Source organism: Xenopus tropicalis, chromosome 9, assembly GCF_000004195.4.
Source record: "Xenopus tropicalis strain Nigerian chromosome 9, UCB_Xtro_10.0, whole genome shotgun sequence".
Taxonomy (NCBI): domain Eukaryota; kingdom Metazoa; phylum Chordata; class Amphibia; order Anura; family Pipidae; genus Xenopus; species Xenopus tropicalis.
In genome coordinates this window covers 89789155-89813965 of record NC_030685.2, presented here as the reverse complement: position 1 = coordinate 89813965, position 24811 = coordinate 89789155, and the positions used below count along the sequence as shown (strand labels likewise).

General features: G+C 56.4%; 1 protein-coding gene across 1 annotated transcript in view; it reads left to right on the top strand.

The window, feature by feature from the left end:
* The window catches only part of slc12a8 (solute carrier family 12, member 8), a 44141-nt gene that overhangs the window by 6578 nt on the left and 12752 nt on the right, over nucleotides 1-24811 (top strand). The window contains 9 exon segments of the mRNA XM_031893157.1: nucleotides 2267-2338; nucleotides 6021-6085; nucleotides 6193-6387; nucleotides 9883-10029; nucleotides 10459-10650; nucleotides 11601-11832; nucleotides 16968-17081; nucleotides 21544-21605; nucleotides 21607-21632. Of these exon segments, the coding sequence (XP_031749017.1) occupies nucleotides 6295-6387; nucleotides 9883-10029; nucleotides 10459-10650; nucleotides 11601-11832; nucleotides 16968-17081; nucleotides 21544-21605; nucleotides 21607-21632 (866 nt within the window). The 5' untranslated portion in view covers nucleotides 2267-2338; nucleotides 6021-6085; nucleotides 6193-6294.

Sequence of the window (24811 nt, the reverse complement as noted above, 5' to 3'; positions counted from 1 at the left end):
TGACTGGGCATGCTGGGTACACTGACTGGGCTCGCTGACTGGGCACGCTGGGCACACTGACTGGGCATGCTGGGCTCACTGACTGGGCATGCTGGGTACGCTGACTGGGCACGCTGGGCTCCCTGACTGGGCATGCTGGGTACGCTGACTGGGCACACTGACTGGGCATGCTGGGTACGCTGACTGGGCACGCTGGGCTCCCTGACTGGGTACGCTGACTGGGCATGCTGGGTACACTGACTGGGCATGCTGGGCTCGCTGACTGGGCACGCTGGGGCACACTGACTGGGCATGCTGGGCTCACTGACTGGGCATGCTGGGTACGCTGACTGGGCACGCTGGGCTCCCTGACTGGGTACGCTGACTGGGCATGCTGGGTACACTGACTGGGCATGCTGGGCTCGCTGACTGGGCACGCTGGGCACACTGACTGGGCATGCTGGCTCACTGACTGGGCATGCTGGGTACGCTGACTGGGCACGCTGGGCTCCCTGACTGGGCATGCTGGGTACGCTGACTGGGCACGCTGGGTACACTGACTGGGCATGCTGGGTACGCTGACTGGGCATGCTGGGTACACTGACTGGGCATGCTGGGTACGCTGAATGGGCATGCTGGGCTCACTGACTGGGCATGCTGGGTACACTGACTGGGCATGCTGGGTACGCTGAATGGGCATGCTGGGCTCACTGACTGGGCACGCTGGGCTCACTGACGGCACGCTGGGCTCACTGACTGGGCACGCTGGGCTCACTGACTGGGCACGCTGGGCTCACTGACTGGGCATGCTGGGCTCACTGACTGGGCACGCTGGGCTCACTGACTGGGCATGCTGGGTACACTGACTGGGCACGCTGGGCACACTGACTGGGCACGCTGGGCTCACTGACGGCACGCTGGGCTCACTGACTGGGCACGCTGGGCACACTGACTGGGCACGCTGGGCTCACTGACTGGGCACGCTGGGCTCACTGACTGGGCACGCTGGGCTCACTGACTGGGCATGCTGGGCACACTGACTGGGCACGCTTACTGGGCGTGCTGACTGGGCACACTGGGCACACTGACTGGGCATGCTGGGTACACTGACTGGGCACGCTGGGCTCGCTGACTGGGCATGCTGGGCTCGCTGACTGGGCACGCTGGGTACGCTGACTGGGCTCGCTGACTGGGCACGCTGGCACGCTGACTGGGCACGCTGACTGGGCACGCTGGGCTCCCTGACTGGGCACGCTGGGCTCACTGACTGGGCACGCTGGGCTCACTGACTGGGCACACTGGGCACGCTGACTGGGCACGCTGGGCTCGCTGACTGGGCACGCTGGGCACGCTGACTGGGCATGCTGGGCTCCCTGACTGGGCACGCTGGGCACACTGACTGGGCACGCTGACTGGGCACGCTGACTGGGCACGCTGACTGGGCACGCTGGGCTCGCTGACTGGGCACGCTGGGCTCACTGACTGGGCACGCTGGGCACACTGACTGGGCACGCTGGGCACACTGACTGGGCACGCTGGGCACACTGACTGGGCACGCTGGGCACACTGACTGGGCACGCTGGGCACACTGACTGGGCACGCTGGGCACACTGACTGGGCACGCTGGGCACACTGACTGGGCACGCTGGGCACACTGACTGGGCACGCTGGGCACACTGACTGGGCACGCTGGGCTCACTGACTGGGCACGCTGGGCTCACTGACTGGGCACGCTGGGCACACTGACTGGGTACGCTGGGCACACTGACTGGGTACGCTGGGCTCACTGACTGGGTACGCTGGGCTCACTGACTGGGTACGCTGGGCTCACTGACTGGGCACGCTGGGCTCACTGACTGGGCACGCTGGGCACACTGACTGGGCATGCTGGGCACACTGACTGGGTACGCTGGGCTCACTGACTGGGTACGCTGGGCTCACTGACTGGGCACACTGGGCTTGCTGACTGGGCACCTACCAGATCCCTGTGCCCCTGCGGCTCATTGCTATTGGCTGGTAGGAAATGTGCCCCCCCGTGCCATAGACTCCCACTGGCACAGGGGCCCGGGCACCCCCAGATAACATATGAGCAGGATTAAAGGGCAAGTTAAGCCACAGGAAGGGATTTGTTCTGCGACATCCGGAATCTTTACTGGGATCCGCCCGGCCCCGCCCCCAAGGGGCTTATTCACTAAGGGGGAGTAAAGTAACAGTAGAATACTGCCCCAAACTGCCCCAAACTGCCCCAGCAGCTGCTAATTCTGTTATTCTACCCATCGCTCACTAGGAGTCAGGAATCTGAGCGAACACTCGGGGGAGCGAACACTCAACAGAGGAACAAAGAAACATCTGGAATAAGGTGAGAATGTGCAACTCCCTGCAACTCCCTGCAACTCCCTGCAACTTCTGTCTTATCCCTCCTCTGTGTTACACGTACAGTGCAGCCCTATGCTGATGGCGAGATCCCCTTTCCTCCCCACCCCCAATGTATCACTCATTCCCCCTCTCTGGGTAGGGAACCCCATAACCTGACTGCCCTTACAGTAAGGAACCCCTTCCTATGCTGATGGCGAGATCCTCTTTCCTCCCCACCCCCAATGTATCACTCATTCCCCCTCTCTTGGTAGGGAATCCCATAACCTGACTGCCCTTACAGTAAGGAACCCCTTCCTATGCTGATGGTGAGATCCCCTTTCCTCCACACCCCCAATGTATCACTCATTCCCCCTCTCTTGGTAGGAAACCCCATAACCTGACTGCCCTTACAGTAAGGAACCCCTTCCTATGCTGATGGTGAGATCTCCTTTCCCCCCCACCCCCAATGTATCACTCATTCCCCCTCTCTGGTTAGGGAATCCCATAACCTGACTGCCCTTACAGTAAGGAACCCCTTCCTATGCTGATGGTGAGATCCCCTTTCCTCCCCACCCCCAATGTATCACTCATTCCCCCTCTCTGGGTAGGGAACCCCATAACCTGACTGCCCTTACAGTAAGGAACCCCTTCCTATGCTGATGGTGAGATCCCCTTTCCTCCCCACCCCCAATGAATCACTCATTCCCCCTCTCTGGGTAGGGAACCCCATAACCTGACTGCCCTTACAGTAAGGAACCCCTTCCTATGCTGATGGTGAGATCCCCTTTCCTCCCCACCCCCAATGTATCACCCATTCCCCCTCTCTGGGTAGGGAACCCCATAACCTGACTGCCCTTACAGTAAGGAACCCCTTCCTATGCTGATGGTGAGATCCCCTTTCCTCCCCACCCCCAATGTATCACTCATTCCCCCTCTCTGGGTAGGGAATCCCATAACCTGACTGCCCTTAAGTAAGGAACCCCTTCCTATGCTGATGGCGAGATCCTCTTTCCCCCCACCCCCAATGTATTACTCATTCCCCCTCTCTTGGTAGGGAACCCCATAACCTGACTGCCCTTACAGTAAGGAACCCCTTCCTATGCTGATGGTGAGATCCCCTTTCCTCCACACCCCCAATGTATCACTCATTCCCCCTCTCTTGGTAGGGAACCCCATAACCTGACTGCCCTTACAGTAAGGAACCCCTTCCTATGCTGATGGTGAGATCCCCTTTCCTCCCCACCCCCAATGTATCACTCATTCCCCCTCTCTTGGTAGGAAACCCCATAACCTGACTGCCCTTACAGTAAGGAACCCCTTCCTATGCTGATGGTGAGATCTCCTTTCCCCCCCACCCCCAATGTATCACTCATTCCCCCTCTCTGGGTAGGGAACCCCATAACCTGACTGCCCTTACAGTAAGGAACCCCTTCCTATGCTGATGGTGAGATCTCCTTTCCCCCCCACCCCCAATGTATCACTCATTCCCCCTCTCTGGTTAGGGAATCCCATAACCTGACTGCCCTTACAGTAAGGAACCCCTTCCTATGCTGATGGTGAGATCCCCTTTCCTCCCCACCCCCAATGTATCACTCATTCCCCCTCTCTGGGTAGGGAACCCCATAACCTGACTGCCCTTACAGTAAGGAACCCCTTCCTATGCTGATGGTGAGATCCCCTTTCCTCCCCACCCCCAATGAATCACTCATTCCCCCTCTCTGGGTAGGGAACCCCATAACCTGACTGCCCTTACAGTAAGGAACCCCTTCCTATGCTGATGGTGAGATCCCCTTTCCTCCCCACCCCCAATGTATCACCCATTCCCCCTCTCTGGGTAGGGAACCCCATAACCTGACTGCCCTTACAGTAAGGAACCCCTTCCTATGCTGATGGTGAGATCCCCTTTCCTCCCCACCCCCAATGTATCACTCATTCCCCCTCTCTGGGTAGGGAATCCCATAACCTGACTGCCCTTAAGTAAGGAACCCCTTCCTATGCTGATGGCGAGATCCTCTTTCCCCCCACCCCCAATGTATTACTCATTCCCCCTCTCTTGGTAGGGAACCCCATAACCTGACTGCCCTTACAGTAAGGAACCCCTTCCTATGCTGATGGTGAGATCCCCTTTCCTCCACACCCCCAATGTATCACTCATTCCCCCTCTCTTGGTAGGGAACCCCATAACCTGACTGCCCTTACAGTAAGGAACCCCTTCCTATGCTGATGGTGAGATCCCCTTTCCTCCCCACCCCCAATGTATCACTCATTCCCCCTCTCTTGGTAGGAAACCCCATAACCTGACTGCCCTTACAGTAAGGAACCCCTTCCTATGCTGATGGTGAGATCTCCTTTCCCCCCCACCCCCAATGTATCACTCATTCCCCCTCTCTGGGTAGGGAACCCCATAACCTGAACTGCCCTTACAGTAAGGAACCCCTTCCTATGCTGATGGTGAGATCCCCTTTCCTCCCCACCCCCAATGTATCACTCATTCCCCCTCTCTGGGTAGGGAACCCCATAACCTGACTGCCCTTACAGTAAGGAGCCCCTTCCTATGCTGATGGTGAGATCCCCTTTCCCCCCCCATCCCCTATGTATCACTCCTTCCCCCTCTCTTGGTAGGGAACCCCATAACCTGACTGCCCTTACAGTAAGGAACCCCTTCCTATGCTGATGGTGAGATCCCCTTTCCTCCCCACCCCCAATGTATCACCCATTCCCCCTCTCTGGGTAGGGAACCCCATAACCTGACTGCCCTTACAGTAAGGAACCCCTTCCTATGCTGATGGTGAGATCTCCTTTCCCCCCCACCCCCAATGTATCACTCATTCCCCCTCTCTTGGTAGGGAATCCCATAACCTGACTGCCCTTACAGTAAGGAACCCCTTCCTATGCTGATGGTGAGATCCCCTTTCCCCCCCAATGTATCACTCATTCCCCCTCTCTGGGTAGGGAATCCCATAACCTGACTGCCCCTTACAGTAAGGAACCCCTTCCTATGCTGATGGTGAGATCCCCTTTCCTCCCCACCCCCAATGTATCACTCATTCCCCCTCTCTTGGTAGGGAACCCCATAACCTGACTGCCCTTACAGTAAGGAACCCCTTCCTATGCTGATGGTGAGATCCCCTTTCCTCCCCACCCCCAATGTATCACTCATTCCCCCTCTCTGGGTAGGGAACCCCATAACCTGACTGCCCTTACAGTAAGGAGCCCCTTCCTATGCTGATGGTGAGATCCCCTTTCCTCCCCACCCCCAATGTATCACTCATTCCCCCTCTCTTGGTAGGGAACCCCATAACCTGACTGCCCTTACAGTAAGGAACCCCTTCCTATGCTGATGGTGAGATCCCCTTTCCTCCCCCCCCCAATGTATCACTCATTCCCCCTCTCTGGGTAGGGAACCCCATAACCTGACTGCCCTTACAGTAAGGAGCCCCTTCCTATGCTGATGGTGAGATCCCCTTCCCTCCCCACCCCCAATGTATCACTCATTCCCCCTCTCTTGGTAGGGAACCCCATAACCTGACTGCCCTTACAGTAAGGAGCCCCTTCCTATGCTGATGGTGAGATCTCCTTTCCCCCCCCCCCCAATGTATCACTCATTCCCCCTCTCTGGGTTTATGGAATATTTGTGCTTCTGCACCTACAAGATTTAATTGTTTCTCCCTGTGCTGTAATTGCAGGTGTTGCCCAGAAGGTGGCACTTCTCTCCTGTAACTGACACTGCTCCGTGTGCAATAAGAACATGGTGAGGATCAGCCCGGACTGGGATCCAAAATAGCCCCCAACATTCCCACACCCCCCCCCCCCAGCCCAATATAATAGCTACTCACTGCCCTCTACTCTCTGTGCCAGCGTTACGATGCAGGGTAGGTACCAGCGGGCGTCGCAGTTCTGCCTGGGGGTTCCGGACAGTTGGCATCTCCGCGGTTACCAGTTTGGACCCTGCAAGGCATCATGGGAATGAATGAGCCAAACAGATCGGTTGTTCTGAATGGGAGTATGAACGGCAGCGAGAATATCAAGGACCTGTTCCACGAGGATGCCCAGGTAGGTGCCAGCACGGGGGGCAGAACTGGCACTTATACTGCCCCCTAGGGCACATTTACACCGGCACTTATACTGCCCCCTAGGGCACATTTACACTAACACTTATACTGCCCCCTAGGGCACATTTACACTAACACTTATACTGCCCCCTAGTGCACATTTACACTAACACTTATACTGCCCCCTAGTGCACATTTACACTAACACTTATACTGCCCCCTAGTGCACATTTACACCGGCACTTATACTGCCCCCTAGGGCACATTTACACTAACACTTATACTGCCCCCTAGTGCACATTTACACTAACACTTATACTGCCCCCTAGGCACATTTACACTAACACTTATACTGCCCCCTAGGCACATTTTACACTAACACTTATACTGCCCCCTAGGGCACATTTACACTAACACTTATACTGCCCCCTAGTGCACATTTACACTAACACTTATACTGCCCCCTAGGCACATTTACACTAACACTTATACTTGCCCCTAGTGCACATTTACACTAACACTTATACTGCCCCCTAGGGCACATTTACACTAACACTTATACTGCCCCCTAGGGCACATTTACACTAACACTTATACTGCCCCCTAGTGCACATTTACACTAACACTTATACTGCCCCCTAGGGCACATTTACACTAACACTTATACTGCCCCCTAGGGCACATTTACACTAACACTTATACTGCCCCCTAGTGCACATTTACACTAACACTTATACTGCCCCCTAGGGCACATTTACACTAACACTTATACTGCCCCCTAGGGCACATTTACACTAACTCTTATACTGCCCCCTAGTGCACATTTACACTAACACTTATACTGCCCCTAGGTGCACATTTACACTAACACTTATACTCCCCCTAGGCACATTTACACTAACACTTATACTGCCCCCTAGGGCACATTTACACTAACACTTATACTGCCCCTAGTGCACATTTACACCGGCACTTATACTACCCCCTAGGGCACATTTACACTAACACTTATACTGCCCCCTAGTGCACATTTACACCCGGCACTTATACTGCCCCTAGTGCACATTTACACTAACACTTATATGGCCCCCTAGTGCACATTTACACTAACACTTATACTGCCCCCTAGTGCACATTTACACTAACACTTATACTGCCCCCTAGTGCACATTTTACACTAACACTTATACTGCCCCCTAGGCACATTTACACTAACACTTATACTGCCCCCCTAGGGCAACATTTACACTAACACTTATACTGCCCCCTAGGCACATTTACACTAACACTTATACTGCCGCCCTAGTGCACATTTACACTAACACTTTATACTGCCCCCTAGGGCACATTTACACTAACACTTATACTGCCCTCTAGTGCACATTTACACAACCCACTTATACTGCCCCCTAGGCACATTTACACTAAGACTTATACTGCCCCTAGTGCACATTTACACTAACACTTATACTGCCCCTAGTGCACATTTACACCGGCACTTATACTGCCCCTAGTGCACATTTACACTAACACTTATACTGCCCCCTAGTGCATTTAACCGCCTTATATCCCCCTAGTGCACATTACACTAACATATTACTGCCCCCTAGTGCACATTTACACCGGCACTTATACTGCCCCTAGTGCACATTTACACTAACACTTATACTGCCCCCTAGGGCACATTTACAACGCGCACTTATACTGCCCCCTAGTGCACATTTACACCAACACTTATACTGCCCCCTAGGGCCAATTTACACTAACACTTATACTGCCCCCTAGTGCACATTTACACCGCACTTATACTGCCCCCTAGTGCACATTTACACTAACACTTATACTGCCCCTAGGGCACATTTACACCGGCACTTATACTGCCCCCTAGTGCACATTTACACCAACACTTATACTGCCCCTAGTGCACATTTACACTAACACTTATATGCCCCCTAGTGCACATTTACACTAACACTTATACTGCCCCCTAGGGCACATTTACACTAACACTTATACTGCCCCCTAGTGCACATTTACACTACACTTATACTGCCCCCCTAGTGCACATTAACACTAACACTTATACTGCCCCCTAGGGCACATTTACACTAACACTTATACTGCCCCCTAGTGCACATTTACACCAGCACTTATACTGCCCCCTAGTGCACATTTACACTTACACTTATACTACCCCCTAGGGCACATTTACACTAACACTTATACTGCCCCCTAGTGCACATTTACACCAGCACTTATACTGCCCCCTAGTGCACATTTACACCAACACTTATACTGCCCCCTAGTGCACATTTACACTAACACTTATACTGCCCCCTAGTGCACATTTACACCAACACTTATACTGCCCCCTAGTGCACATTTACACTAACACTTATACTGCCCCCTAGGGCACATTTACACCAGCACATATACTGCCCCCTAGTGCACATTTACACCAACACTTATACTGCCCCCTAGTGCACATTTACACCAACACTTATACTGCCCCCTAGGGCACATTTACACCAGCACATATACTGCCCCCTAGTGCACATTTACACCAACACTTATACTGCCCCTAGTGCCACATTTACACCAACACTTATACTGCCCCCTAGTGCACATTTACACCAACACTTATACTGCCCCCTAGGGCACATTTACACCAGCAATATACTGCCCCCTAGTGCACATTTACACCAACACTTATACTGCCCCCTAGTGCACATTTACACCAACACTTATACTGCCCCCTAGGGCACATTTACACTAACACTTATACTGCCCCCTAGGGCACATTTACACCAACACTTATACTGCCCCCTAGTGCACATTTACACCAACACTTATACTGCCCCCTAGTGCACATTTACACCAACACTTATACTGCCCCCTAGGGCACATTTACACCAGCACATATACTGCCCCCTAGTGCACATTTACACCAACACTTATACTGCCCCCTAGGGGCACATTTACACCAGCACATATACTGCCCCCTAGTGCACATTTACACCAACACTTATACTGCCCCTAGTGCACATTTACACCAACACTTATACTGCCCCCTAGTGCACATTTACACCAAACACTTATACTGCCCCCTAGGGCACATTTACACCAGCACATATACTGCCCCCTAGTGCACATTTACACCAACACTTATACTGCCCCCTAGTGCACATTTACACCAACACTTATACTGCCCCCTAGTGCACATTTACACCAACACTTATACTGCCCCCTAGGGCACATTTACACCAGCACATATACTGCCCCCTAGTGCACATTTACACCAACACTTATACTGCCCCCTAGTGCACATTTACACCAACACTTATACTGCCCCCTAGGGCACATTTACACTAACACTTATACTGCCCCCTAGGGCACATTTACACCAACACTTATACTGCCCCCTAGGGCACATTTACAGTATCACTAGGGGTTCTGTGTGGCTCTCGGGCCCCTGACAGTCTCGCTGGTTCTGCAGGTATCGCAGCTGCAGTCTCGGCCCTGGTGGAAGATCCAGTTGTTTGTTTGGGAGCCGGTTCTGTTCGGGACGTGGGACGGAGTCTTTACCTCCTGTATGATCAATATCTTCGGAGTGGTTCTGTTCCTCAGGACTGGCTGGCTCGTGGTAGGTGGGAGTGGCCTCCTGTATATGGGGGGGGGGGGGGGGGCTGAATGGGGCCCCGGGGGTATCTGGGCATCGGAGTCTGAGTGCTGCTGCCACCTCAGCTGTAATTACCAGCCCCATAGGCACTACTCCTGCTGCATCACTAATAACCAGTACAAAGCGCTGGGCCGCACTGGGTTCCAAGCAGCCATGCAACATGCGACTGATCAGTAACAGCGGCGCCCCCTGTAGTTGGTACCGACGGGGGGGCCCTGCCCGGCTTTGGCCCAAATGGGCCTGATTGAACTTAAGGGTCAGAACTGGAAGGGTTTCTGGGAGTATTTGAGAATGGGGAGTGGGTGTGACCCCGTTCCTGGGTGGGGTGTGTAGGGACCCCCATTAACCCCGTGGCTATTTGCCCCCCACGTTCATGCTGTGCCTCTCCTGCAGGGGAACACGGGGGTCCTACTGGGGGTGGTTCTGGTTTCCTTCGTTATCCTGGTGGCGCTGGTGACGGTGCTGTCGGGCATCGGGGTGTGTGAGAGATGCAGCATCGGCAGCGGCGGAGTCTACTCCATGGTTTCCACTGTCCTGGGGGGCAAAGTTGGGGGCACCGTGGGGCTGCTGTACATCTTTGGGCAGGTAAGTTCCCCTTTATGCCTTGGGCTGAGGGGCAGATGGTGCCAACGTGGGTCATTATTCCATTTATTCCAGTCACGGGAGATGGTGGTGCCAGGGCTGTGCCAGGGTTGGGGGGGGATGGTGGTGCCAGGGTTGGTGGGGGAGGCGGTGCCAGGGTTGGGGGGATGGCAGTGCCAGGGGTGGGGGGATGGTGGTGCCAGGGGTGGGGGGATGGTGGGGGGATGGTGGTGCCAGGGTTGGGGGGATGGCGGTGCAAGGGTTGGTGGGGAGCGGTGCCGGGTTCGGGGGGATGGCGGTGCCAGGGTTGGTGGGGAGGCGGTGCCAGGTTCGGGGGGATGGCAGTGCAGGGTGGTGGGGATGGCAGTGCAGGGGTGGGGGGATGGTGGTGCCAGGGTGGGGGGATGGTGGTGCCAGGGTTGGGGGATGGCGGTGCCAGGGTCGGGGGGGATGGCGGTGCCAGGGTCGGGGGGATGGTGCCAGGGTTGGGGGGGGGATGGCGGTGCCAGGGTCGGGGGGATGGCGGTCCCAGGGTCGGGGGATGGTGGCGCCAGGCTCGGGGGGGATAGCGGTGCCAGGGTCGGGGGATGGCTGTGCCAGGGTCGGGGGATGGCTGTTGCCAGGGTCGGGGGGATGGCTGTGCCAGGGTCGGGGGGATGGCTGTGCCAGGGTCGGGGGGATGGCTGTGCCAGGGTCGGGGGGATGGCTGTGCCAGGGTCGGGGGGGATGGGCTGTGCCAGGGTCGGGGGGGATGGCGGTGCCAGGGTTGGGGGGATGGCGGTGCCAGGGTCGGGGGGGTGGCTGTGCCAGGGTTGGGGGGACGCCTGTGCCAGGGTCGGGGGGGATGGCGGTGCCAGGGTCGGGGGGATGCCTGTGCCAGGGTCGGGGGGATGGCGGTGCCAGGGTCGGGGGGGTTGGCAGTGCCAGGGCGGTACTAGGGATGTGCCCCTCAGTGTGTTGCAGGTGCCATGTACATCACGGGCTTCGCCGAGTCCATCTCTGACCTCCTGAACTTGGAGAACATGTGGGTGGTGAGGGGCATCAGCCTGGCGGTGCTCGTGGCGCTGCTGGGCATTAATCTGGCCGGAGTCAAGTGGATCATCCGCCTCCAGCTCCTGCTGCTCCTGCTATTGGCTATTTCCACCCTGGATTTTGTCATTGGCTCCTTCACTCACCTGGATCCAGGTAAGTCAGCGCGGGGGGCGGGGCCTTTATATGTGTATTTAGGGGGTGAGTTTGTGTAGTGCCCGGTGCCAGCCAATCAGCTGTGAGCCTGCAATACACAAAGTGCCACTAGGGGGCAGCACCTCCCTATTAATGGGAAACTGCAGCCTCTGCACAAAGATCTTTCCCATCACATGTTCCTCTCTGAGTCTTTGGGCAAATAAAGTGACCCAGTGGCAACTGCCCTCCCCTGCCAGGGAACCCCGTAACCCTAGGGTACAGAGCCCCCCCTGCTGTGCAGTAATATTGGGGGGCTGCACCATGATATTTTGTTGCCTTTCTTTTCCAGTCATTAATTTTAAAATACAGCATGGTTGCTATGGTCAGGATGCCCAACAACTAGAAAATCATCCCCTCTCCTATTTAACCTTGATTTTGCTGTTCACCTTGAGCACTGTGTTACTAAGGGCAGTCAGCCTAGCAACCAGACACAAGGTTAAATGGCTGACTGGGGAGAACAAAAAGAGTTAATTTAAAAGCCACAAAAAACACAAAGGCACCGAGAGTTAATTGTAAGGTCAACTTTCCCTTTAAAGGGTAACAGGGTCAGGGGGGGCAGGGAGTGAGGGGCAGTTCTGTGCCAGGGGGGAGACTCTGAGCAGGAAAGGGAAACTTCCTCTTGTTTACTCCCTGCTGTACTGTGAGTGGGGGGGGGGTCAGTGAGTGGGGGGGGGGTCAGTGAGTGGGGGGTCAGTGAGTGGGGGGTCAGTGAGTGGGGGGGTGCAGTGAGTGTTGGGGGGTCAGTGAGTGGGGGGGGGCAGTGAGTGGGAGGGGGGTCAGTGAGTGGGGGGGGGGTCAGTGAGTGGGGGGGGGGTCAGTGAGTGTTGGGGGGTCAGTGAGTGGGGGGGGCAGTGAGGTGGGAGGGGGTCAGTGAGTGGGGGGGTCAGTGAGTGGGGGGGGGTCAGTGAGTGGGGGGGGGTCAGTGAGTGGGGGGGGTCAGTGAGTGTTGGGGGTCAGTGAGTGGGGGGGGGGGGCAGTGAGTGGCGAGGGGGTCAGTGTGGTGGGGGGGTCAGTGAGTGGGGGGGTCAGTGAGTGGGGGGGGTCAGTGAGTGGGGGGGGGGGGGTCAGTGAGTGGGGGGGGGGGGTCAGTGAGTGGGGGGGGTCAGTGAGTGGGAGGGGCGTCAGTGAGTGGGGGGGTCCAGTGAGTGGGGGGGGCAGGAAGGATACGGTCGCAATCCCCTCCCATTGGTCTCTGTGCTCATTGCTTCCTGCCCCTCTGTCACATACACCCCATGTAGGCACTAGGGCTACTCACACTCACTCAGTGGCACTAGGGCTACTCACACTCACTCAGTGGCACTAGGGCTACTCACACTCACTCAGTGGCACTAGGGCTACTCACACTCACTCAGTGGCACTAGGGCTACTCACACTCACTCAGTGGCACTAGGCTACTCACCACTCATCAGTGGCACTGGGCTACTCCACTCACTCAGTTGGACTAGGCTACTCACACTCACTCAGTGGCACTAGGGCTACTCACACTCACTCAGTGGCACTAGGGCTACTCACACTCACTCAGTGGCACTAGGGCTACTCACACTCACTCAGTGGCACTAGGGCTACTCACACTCACTCAGTGGCACTAGGGATACTCACACTCAGTGGCACTAGGGCTACTCACACTCATGCAGTGGCACTAGGGCTACTCACACTCACTCAGTGGCACTAGGGCTACTCACACTCACTCAGTGGCACTAGGGCTACTTCACACTCACTCAGTGGCACTAGGGGATATCACACTCAGTGGCACTAGGGCTACTCACACTCACTCAGTGGCACTAGGGCTACTTCACACTCACTTCAGTGGCACTAGGGATACTCACACTCAGGGCAGTGCACTAGGGATACTTCACACTCACTCAGTGGGCACTCAACTCAGGGCTTACTCACACTTCCTCAGTGGCACTAGGGATACTCACACTCACTCAGTGGCACTAGGGATACTCACACTCACTCAGTGGCACTAGGGATACTCACACTCACTCAGTGGCACTAGGGACACTCACACTCATGCAGTGGCACTAGGGCTGCTCACACTCACACTTATGCAGTGGCACTAGGGCTACTCACACTTCATCAGTGGCACTAGGGCTACTCACACTCACTCAGTGGCACTAGGGCTACTCACACTCACTCAGTGGCCTAGGGACACTCACACTCATGCAGTGGCACTAGGGCTGCTCACACTACACACTTATTGCAGTGGTAACTAGGGCTACCACACTCACTCAGTGGGCACTAGGGATACTCACACTCACTCAGTGGCACTAGGGATACTCACACTCACTCCAGTGGCACTAGGGACACTCAACAACTTTACAGTGCACTAGGCTGACTCAACACTCACATGCTTTGGCACAGTGGCCGAGAGTCCTCTAGCGGGCTCATCAGGCGATCTACACTCAGTGGCACGGAGGGCTCTTCAGCACTCATTGCAGTGGCAACTAGGGGCTACTCACACTCACACTATCAAGGGCCACTAGGGTACTCACACGTCACTTAGCGTGCACAAGGGCCACACACTAGGTGCGTGGACTCAGCACTACACTCACACAGTGGCACTAGGATACTCCACCTCAGTGGCACTAGGGCTGACTCTCACACTCACTCAGTGGCCAACTAGGGATTTCAATCTCACACTCTATGCAGTGGGCACTAGGGCTACTCACACCCACCCTCTCCAGTTTAGGCATCCAACCTACTCAGGGAGGGCTACTACACACTCGTGGCACTAGGGCATTACTCGCCACTCATGCAGTGGCACTAGGGCTACTCACATCTCACACATTGGCAGTGGCAAACTGGGTTACTCACATCATCAACTAGCAGTGGCACCTAGGGCTACTCACACTCACACTTGCGTGGCACTAGGGCTACTCACACTCAATGTCCAGTGGCACTAGGGTACTCACACTCAGAGTGGCACTAGGGCTACTTCACACTGCACTCATGGCACTAGGCTACTCCACACTTCTAGGATGGCACTTAGCTAACTCACACTATCAGTGCACTAGGGCTTACTCACCACTCACACTGGTGCAGTGGCACTAGGGCATACTCAATCACTCAGTGGCACTAGGGCTACTCACACTCATGCAGTTGGCCACTAGGATACTACCCACATTTGCAGTGGCACTAGGGCTACTCACCAACTCACCAGTTGGCACTAGGGATCTACTCACACTCAGAGGCACTTAGCACTGCAACTCATGGCTAGTTGGCCTACTACTACACTCATGCCATGGCCTAGATACTGCATGCATTAAGGGCTACTCTCATAGCACTTTAGGGACTACCTACTGGACAGGCTACTACATCAAGTGGCAGGTACCATCTCAGTGGCACTAGGACTTACAGTCACAGCTACTCATCTCAGGTGGCACTAGGCTACTCACACTACATCGTCCTAGGCTATCCACTCGGCGGACTAGGTACCCCCACTTATCATCACAGGCTACTTCACTACACGGCGGCCTAGGGCGCCTCCGCACTGAGGGCTACTCACCACTCACTGGCATGGCTAGGCCTCACACTCCTCAGCATTAGGTACACTCACTGACAGGCTACTTCCCTCAGTGGCACTAGGGTACTCCACTCACTTGGCAAGGCTTACTCCTCAGTGGCACTAGGGCTACTCACACTCATGCAGTGGCACTCTCGCTTGCTGTGGCTGCGGGCTGTGAGTGTGCGAGTGAGTGTGCGAGGGAGAGAGAGGCAGGTTTTTCCAATTACACACATAGTAGGAGGCTGACATCATGGGGTTCGGCAGTGGGAATGACAGTGAGTTGGACCGGCGCCAAGTGGGACCGGACCCGTCGCAGATGCCTTTAAAGCCCAATTTCCCTTTAACATATTCTGTGCCCCCCCTAATGCCCCATGTACCCTGGGAACCTGCCCCTCACGTCTCTAATGCCGGGGTACATTATACAAGGAGTCTGTTCCGGGCCTCAACTACTCCCTCAGTAACGGCACCGGCGCTGCTGCGCTTGGCATTTGCCCCATTCATCTCCCCAGTACATTGGGGCAATTAACCTTCTATGGGCACCAATGATATTCACAGACAGACAGAGGCGGGTCAGATGAATGGGACCCGCCCCCAGCGCAGGAGGAGGAGCTAAACTGAGACAATTGCACATTATCCCATCCCGGTTACAGGCGTCGGCCCATTGTTGTCATGTTTCCAGAACGTCTCACAGGCACCAAAGCCCCTCATTGGTTTGTGGGGGGGGGGGGGCCACAGGAAGCTCCACACTCACATGTCGCAGTTTCCTGATAAATAAACAGGAATTGAATAGTTTTCCCTCCCTCTGGCGCTGAGTTTCCTTCCCCTGCCCCCCCCCCCGTGGTACTGATATACCCCCCTGCCCCCCCCCCCCGTGGTATGATATACTCCCCTGCCCCCCCGTGGTACTGATATACCCCTGCCCCCCCCCGTGGTACTGATTACTCCCCCTGCCCCCCCCCGTGGGTACTGATATACCCCCTGCCCCCCCCGTGGTACTGATATACCCCCTGCCCCCCCCCCGTGTACGCATATTAACCCCTTGCCCCCCCCCAGGTGGTACAATACTCCCCTGCCCCCCCCCCGTGGTACTGATATTACTCCCTGCCCCCCCCCCCCCGGTTGGTACTGATATACCCCCCTGCCCCACCCCCGTGGTACTGAATATTCCCCCTGCCCCCCGTGACTTAACTCCCAGTGCCCGTGACTGATATATCTGCCCCCCCGTGCGAAACCTCCTCCCCCCGTGGTACTGATATACCCACCCCCTGCCCCCACCCTGGGTACTGGTGATACCCCCTGCCCCCCCGTGGGGTACTGATATACCCCCGTGGTACTGATATACCTACCCCCTGCCCCCCCTGTGGTACTTGGAGATACCCCCACCCCCGCACCCCCCTGATAGACCCACCACTCCCCCTGTGACTGATCACCCCCTGGATGGTACCCACCCCTGCCCCCCCCCCTGGTCTGAGATACTCAACCTCCTTCCCCCCCTGCCCCCCGTGGTACTGAGATAAGACCCCCCATTACTGAGATACCTACCCCAGGATTTGCCATAATAAATTTGTCTTGTGTTTTTTGCCCACAGAGAATGGCTTTGTGGGGTACTCGGAGGAGCTGCTGCGCACAAACACGTTCCCCGATTATTCGCCGGGTGAAACCTTCTTCACTGTGTTTGGGGTCTTCTTCCCGGCAGCAACAGGTACTGACTCCCCCCCCCCACCCCGGGGGCACATAGTCATACAGGCAGGGCCCGATTTGTGGAAAGGCCACAAAGGCTAGGGGCGGGCGGCACGAGTTTAGGGTTGGCACAAGTTTAGGGGCCGGCAGGAGTTTAGGGTTGGTAGGAGTTTAGGGGCGGCAGGAGTTTAGGGGCGGCAGGAGTTTAGGTTTGGCAAAGGTGAGTTTAGGGGTTGGCAGGCAGTTAGGAGATTAGGGGGCGGCAGGAGTTTAGGGGCGGCAGGAGTTTAGGGCGGCAGGAGTTTAGGGGCGGCAGGAGTTTAGGGGCGGTCAGGAGTTTGCAGGAGTTGGCAGCGGAAGGAGTTTAGGGTTGGCAGGAGTTTTAGGGTTGGCAGGAGTTTAAGGGTTGGCAGAGATTAGTGCAAGTTAGGGGCGGCAGGAGTATTAGGGGCGGCAGGAGTTTAGGGTTGAAGGAGTTTAGGGGCGCATTAGGGGGGAGTTTAGGGGCGGCAGGAAGTTAGGGGCGGCAGGAGTTTTAGGGGCGGCAGGAGGTATTTAGGGCGAAGCAGGAGTTTTAGGGGCTGGCAGAGTTTAGGGGCGGCAGGAGTTTAGGGTGAGGGTTTGGGGTGCAGGGCAGTTAGGGGTTGGCAAGGAGTTTGAGGGCAGGAGGGTTTAGGGGCGGCCAGGAGTTTAGGGGCGGCAGTGAAGTTTTAGGTTGGCCACGAGTTTAGGGGCGGCAGGAGTTTAGGGCGGCAGGGTTTAGGGTTGGCACGAGTTTAAGGGGCGGCAGGAAGTTTAGGGCGGCAGGAGTTTAGGTTGGTAGAGTTTTAGGGGCGGCAGGAGTTTAGGGCGGCCAGGAGTTTAGGGCGGCAGGAGTTTAGGGGCGGCAGGGAGTTTAGGGGCTGGCAAGGAGTTTAGGCCGGCAGGGAGTTTAGGGGCGGCAAGGAGTTGTAGGGCGGCAGGAGTTTAGGGGGCGGCAAGGAGTTTAGGGGCGGCAGGGAGTTTAGGAGGCGGCAGGACGTTTACGGGCGGCAGGATTGGAGTTGCAGGAGTTAGGGTGAGTTAGGTGGCAGGAGTTTAGGGTGTTGGCAGGAGTTTAGGGGCGGCAGGAGTTTAGGGGGCGCAGGGGTTTAAGGGGCAGGCAGAGTTTAGGGGCGGCAGGAGTTTAGGGGCGGCAGGAGTTTAGGGGCGGCAGGAGTTTAGGGGCGGCAGGAGTTTAGGGGCGCAAGGAGTTTAGGGTTGGCACGAGTTTAGGGGCGGGCAAGGAGTTTAGGGTTGGCAGGTAGTTTAGGGGCGCGGCAGGAGTTTAGGGGGCGGCAGGAGTTTAGGGTTGGCAGGAGTTTGGGGGCGGTAGGAGTTTAGGTTGGCAGAGTTTAGGGCGGCAGGAAAGTTTAGGGGCGGGCGGAGTTTAGGGCGGCAGGAGTTTACGGGGCGGCAGGAGTTAGGGTTGCAGGAGTTTAGGGTTGGCACGAGTTTGGGGCGGCAGGGAGTTTAAGGGGCGCAAGGGTTAGGGGCGGCAGGAGTTTTGGGCGGCAGGAGTTTTAGGGTTGGCAGGAAGTTTTAGGGGCGGCAGAGTTTAGGGAGGAGTTAGGCGGCAGGAGTTGAGTTGCCGAGTTTAGGGTTGGCAGGTAGTTTAGGGTTTGGTCAGGGAGTTATTGGTTTGGCAGGAGTTTAAGGGCTTGGCAGCGAAGTATGGCACAGTTTAGGCGGCAGGAGTTTAGGGTCGGCAGGAGTTTAGGGCTGGGCAGAGTTTAGGGGGCGGCAGGAGTTTAAGGGGGCGGCAGGAGTTTAGGGCGGCAGGGGGGGCGGTAGGCAGGATTTAGGGGCGGCAGGAAGTTTAGGGTTGGCAGGAGTTTAGCGGTTGCCACGATTTGCGGGCGGGCAGGAGTTTAGGGGCGGCAGGAGTTTAGTGGTGGGTTAGCGGAGTGATTTAGGCGGCAGGAAGTTAGGGGCGGCAGGTAGTTCAATTAGGGGCGGCCAGGAGTTTAGGGGGGCAGGGAGTTTAGGGGCGGCAGGAGTTTAGGGGTGGAGGATGTTTTAGGGGCGGCAGAGGAGTTTATGGGGTTGTGTAGGAGTTTAGGGGGTGCAGGAGTTTAGGGTTAGGAGGAGTTTAGGGTTGCAGAGTTTAGGTTGGCGGAGTGAGGGTTGGAGTTTAGGGGCGGCTGGAGTTTAGGGGCGGAGGAGTTTAGGGGCGGCCGGAGGTTTAGGCGGGGTTTGGTTGAGGAGTTGGGGCATAAGGAGTTTAGGTGGACGTCTTAGGGTGCGGCTTGAGGAGTTTTAGGGGGGTCAGAGGAGTTTAGGGGCTGCATAGGAGGTTTTAGGGGCCGCAGGAGTTTAGGGGCGGAGTTGGTTGGAGGTAGTTTAGGGGCGGCAGGAGTTTAGGGTTGGCAGGAGTTTAGGGTGGCGCGGTTTAGGGGCGGCCGGGAGTTAGAGGTTGGTTAGGAGATTGTAGGGGGTTTGGTCGGTAGTATGATAACGGTTTGGCAGTCGGAGTTTTAAGAGTGGCGGCAGTAGAGTTAGGGGCGCGGCAGGAGTTTAGGGGCGGCAGGAAGTTTAGGGTTGTGAGGAGTTTTAGGGCGGCGCAGGAGTTTAGGTTGGCAGGAGAGGTTTAGGGGTGCAGCGTTTTAGGGGCGGCAGAGTTTTAGGCGGGTTGGTAGGAGTTTTAGGGGTTGGCAGGAGTTTAGGGTTGGCAGGGAGTTTTAGGTTGAGACAGGAGTTAAGGGGCGGCAGGAGTTTAGAAGGGGGGCAGGGAGTTTAGGGGCGGCAGGAGTTTATTAGGGTTGGCATGGAGTTTTAGGGCGGGTAGGATTTAGGGGCAAGGAGTAGAGGCGGGGGGAGAGTTTAGGGGCGGCAGGAGTTTGAGGGTTGGCAGGATTTAGGGGCGGGCAGGAGTTTAAGGGGCGGTAGGGGTTTAAAGGGTTGGCAGGGAGTTTAGGGGGCGGCAGGAGATTAGGGTTGGCAGGGAGTTTTAGGGGCGGCAGGAGTTTAGGGGCGGCAGGAGTTATAGGCGTGGCGTTTAGGGCGGAGAGTTTAGGGGCGGTCAGGAGTTTAGGGGGCAGGTTTAGGGTACGGCAGGATTTTGGGCGAAGTTTAGGGCGGCAGGAGTTTCTAGGGTTGGCAGGAAGGTTAGGTGCGGTAGGGAGTTTAGGGGCGGCAGAGTTTTAGGGGCGGCAGGAGTTTTAGGGTTGGTAGGAGCTTTAGGGGCGGTAGGAGTTTTTAGGGGTGCGGACGTTTAGGGGGGCGGTCATGGAGTTTAGGGGCGGCAGGAGTTAGGTTGGCAGGAGTTTAGTGGGCGGCAGGAGTTTAGGGGGCGGCAGGCAGTGGGGCGCGCAGGCGAGTTAGGGGCGGCAGGAGTTTAGGGCGGCCGAGAGTTTTTAGGGGCGGCAGGAGTTTAGGGTGGCATGCTGCCATACTGGGCCAGTGAGGACTCTCTCCCACTGCTCCGTATGGGAGTTTAAATGTGCGATCGCGCATGCACACTCGGGTGGGGGGGGGGGGGGTGGCGGCCTCGGAGCCGCGGAAAGTTAATCCGGGGGGTCTCACTGGGGCCCCCGCAGTCCAGCAGGTCTAATGGTAATAATGGGGCCCAAGCACTGCTGTTACCGCGCCCGCGGGCAGTAGGACTGCTGAGTGTTACAGGGGATTCAGTGGGGAGGGGAGGTATTGTGGGAGTGAGATTGTGCCCCCCGATAGCAATGGGACCCCCACATACTCAGTACAGTGGGGGAGCTAATCACTCGGGATACTCAGTACTGATCGTAATCGTGGGAACAGTCCGTGTGGCTGAGTCTGATCAACTGCCGGTGGCTCCCATAATAATCCCAGTCACATGGAGCCGGGATACTGGGAGCCAGTAAGGAATTAGCCCTGATTAGCCCCGTTACTATGGCAACAAAGAACTGGATTATGGAACCGATTAATTCTCTGTAAGTGACTGAAATTTGTAAAGGTAATTTAACTGGTGAGTGTGAGTGTGTATGTGAGTGTGTATGTGAGTGTGTATGTGAGTGTGTATGTGAGTGTGTATGTGAGTGTGAGTGTGTAATGTGGAGGTGTTGTGGTGTGTATGTGAGTGTGTATGTGAGTGTGTATGTTGAGTGTGTCTGTGAGTGTGTCTGTGAGGTGTCTGTGAGTTGTCTGTTGAGTGTGTCTGTGAGGTGTGTCTGTGGTGTGTATGTTGAAGTGTAGAGTGTGTGTGTGAGTGTGTATGTGAGTTGTTATGTGGTGTGTATGTGAGTGTGTCTGTGAGGGTTGTGGTGTGTATGTGATGTTGTTATCGTTGAGTGTGGTATGTGAGTGTGTATGGGAGTGTGTCTGTGAGTGTGGTATGTATGTATGTATGTGAGTGTGTATGTGAGTGTGTCTGTGAAGTGTTGTATGTATGTATGTATGGAGTTGTGTATGTGAGTGTGTCTGTGAGTGTGTATGTGAGTGTGAGTGTAAGTATATATATTTCCCTTATCCCTCCTGTTCCTCCTTCCCAGGGGTCATGGTGGGATTTAACATGAGTGGGGACTTACAGAGACCGTCACGCAACATCCCCGTGGGGTTCCCTCGCTGCCATCGGCACCTCGTAAGTGTTTTGTGGGGGCAGTGACCCCCAGACTGCTGGTTGTGTCATTAAGAAAAGGTCATGCGGTGTGACCCCCCCGGGATATTCATCTGTGGGTCCCACCCTCCCTGGGCACCTTACAGGCCCCCCGGCATTCCCAGTACCCAGAGGCACAAACAGTCCCCCCCAGCCCAATAAATAGTGACTGTCTGTGGCACCTTACAGCCCCCCCCTGGCATTCCAGTACCAGAGGCACAAACAGCCCCCCAGCCCAATAAATAGTGACTGTCTGTGGCACCTTACAGCCACCCCTGGCATTCCCAGTACCCAGAGGCACAAACAGCCCCCCCAGCCCAATAAATAGTGACTGTCTGTGGCACCCTTTACAGCCCCCCTGGCATTCCCAGTACAGAGGACACAAACAGCCCCCCCCCAGCCCAAAATAGTGACTGTCTGTGGCACCTTACAGCCCCCCTGGCATTCCCAGTACCCAGAGGCACAACAGCCCCCCCCCGCCCAATAAATAGTGACTGTCTGTGGCACCTTACAGCCCCCCTGGCATTCCCAGTACCAGAGGCCAACAGCCCCCCCCCCCAGCCCAATAAATAGTGACTGTCTGTGGCACCTTACAGGCCCCCTGGCATTCCAGTACCAGAGGCACAAACAGCCCCCCCAGCCCAATAAATAGTGACGTCTGTGGCACCTTACAGCCCCCCTGGCATTCCAGTACCAGAGGCACAACAGCCCCCCCAGCCCAATAAATAGTGATGTCTGTGCACTTACAGCCCCTGCATTCCAGTACCCAGACTCACAAACAGCCCCCCCAGCCATAAATAGTGACTGTCTGTGGCACCTTAAGCCCCCCTGGCATTCCCAGTACCCAGAGGCACAAAACAGCCCCCCCAGCCCAATAAATATGGACTGTCTGTGGCACCTTACAGCCCCCCTGGCATTCCCAGTACCGCAGAGGCCAACACCCCCCCCCCAGCCCAAATAAAATAGTGACTGTCTGTGCACCTTACAGCCCCCCTGGCATTCCCAGTACCCAGGCACCAAACAGCCCCCCCAGCCATAAATAGTGGGACTGTCTTGGCACCTTACAGCCCCCCCGGCATTCCCAGTACCCAGAGGCACAAACAGCCCCCCCAGCCCAATAAATATGACTGTCTGTGGCACCTTACAGCCCCCCTGGCATTCCCAGTACCCAGAGGCACAAAACAGCCCCCCCAGCCCACATAAATAGTGACTGTCTGTGGCACCTTAACGCCCCCCCCTGGAATTCCAGACCCAGAGGACAAAACAGCCCCCCCCAGCCAATAAATAGTGACTGTCTGTGGCACCTTACAGCCCCCCTGGCATTCCAGTACCCAGAGGCACAAACAGCCCCCCGAGCCCAATAAATAGTGACTGTCTGTGGCACCCTTACAGCCCCCCCCCCTGGCATTCCCAGTACCCAGAGGCACAAACAGCCCCCCCCAGCCAATAAATAGTGACGTCTGTGGCACCTTACAGCCCCCGGCTATTCCAGTTACCCAGAGGCACAAAACAGCCCCCCCCAGCCCAATAAATAGTGACTGTCTGTGGCAACCTTTACAGCCCCCCGGCATTCCCAGTACCCAGAGGCAAAACAGCCCCCCCAGCCCAATAAATAGTGACTGTCTGTGGCACCTTACAGCCCCCCGGCATTCCCCAGTACCCAGAGGCACAAAACAGCCCCCCCCAGCCCAAAATGTGACTGTCTGTGGCACCTTACAGCCCCCCTGGCATTCCCAGTACCCAGAGGCACAAACAGCCCCCCAGCCCAATAAATAGTGACTTCTTGTGGCACCTTACAGCCCCCCTGGCATTCCCAGTACCCAGAGGCAGAAACAGCCCCCCCAGCCCAATAAATAGTGACTGTCTGTGGCACCTTACAGGCCCCCCTGGCATTCCCAGTACCAGAGGCACAAACAGCCCCCCCCCCCCAGCCCAATAAATAGTGACTGTCTGTTGGCACCTTACAGCCCCCTGGCATTCCCAGTACCCAGAGGCACAAACAGCCCCCCCCCCAGCCCAATAAATAGTGACTGTCTGTTGGCACCTTACAGCCCCCTGGCTTATTTCCAGTACCCAGAGCAACAAACAGCCCCCCCCAGCCCATAAAATAGTGACTGTCTGTGGCACCTTTACAGCCCCCCCGGCATTCCAGTACCCAGAGGCACAAAACAGCCCCCAGCCCAATAAATAGTGACTGTCCTGTGGCACCTTACAGCCCCCCTGGCATTCCCAGTACCAGAGGCCAAACAACCCCCCCCACCCAATAAATAGTGACTGTCTGTGGCACCTTACAGCCCCCTGGCATTCCCAGTACCCAGAGCACGAAACAGCCCCCCCCCAGCCCAATAAATAGTGACTGTCTGTTGGCACCTTACAGCCCCCCGGCATTCCCAGTACCCAGAGGCCCCCCCGGGGTAGATGCCAGTACCCACAGATTGCCAGTCTGGGCCTGACGGAAACCACCTGAGGCCCAGTGTATTTGGCTGAGCAGGAGGTTCTGGTTGTGGCCCTGCTTCAGGTTCTGGTTGGGGGCCGGCTCAGGTTCTGGTTGGGGCCCTGCTCAGGTTCTTGGTTGGGCCCTGCTTCAGGTTCTGGTTGGGTCCTGCTCAGGTTCTGGTTGGGGCCGCTCAGGTCTGGTTGGGGCCCGGCTCAGGTTCTGGTTGGGGTCCGGTCAGGTTCAGGTTGGGGGGCCCGGCTCAGGTTCTGGTTGGGGTCCGGCTCAGGTTCTGGTTTGGGGCCCTGCTCAGGTTCTGGTTGGGGCCCTGCTTCTAGGGTTTCTGGTTGGGGTCCTGCTCAAGGTTCTGGTTGGGCCCGCTCAGGTTCTGTCTGGGGCCCGGCTCAGGTTTCTGGTTTTTGGGCCCTGCTTAGTTCTGGTTGGGGTCCTGCTCAGGTTCTGGTGGGGCCCGGCTCAGGTTCTGGTTGGGGTCCGGCTCAGTTCTGGTTGGGGCCCGGCTCAGGTTCTGGTTGGGGCCCGGCTCAGGTTCTGGTTGGGGCCCTGCTCAGGTCTGGTGGGTCCGGCTTCAGGTTCAGGTTGGGGCCCGGTTTCAGGTTCCGCTCTCTGTTTTGCAGGTGGTTCCTGTACGTGGTGTTCGTGATTCCTGCTACGGCCCCCCCCCAGGCCCAATAAATAGTAGACTTTTCTTGTGGCACCTTACCCAGCCCCC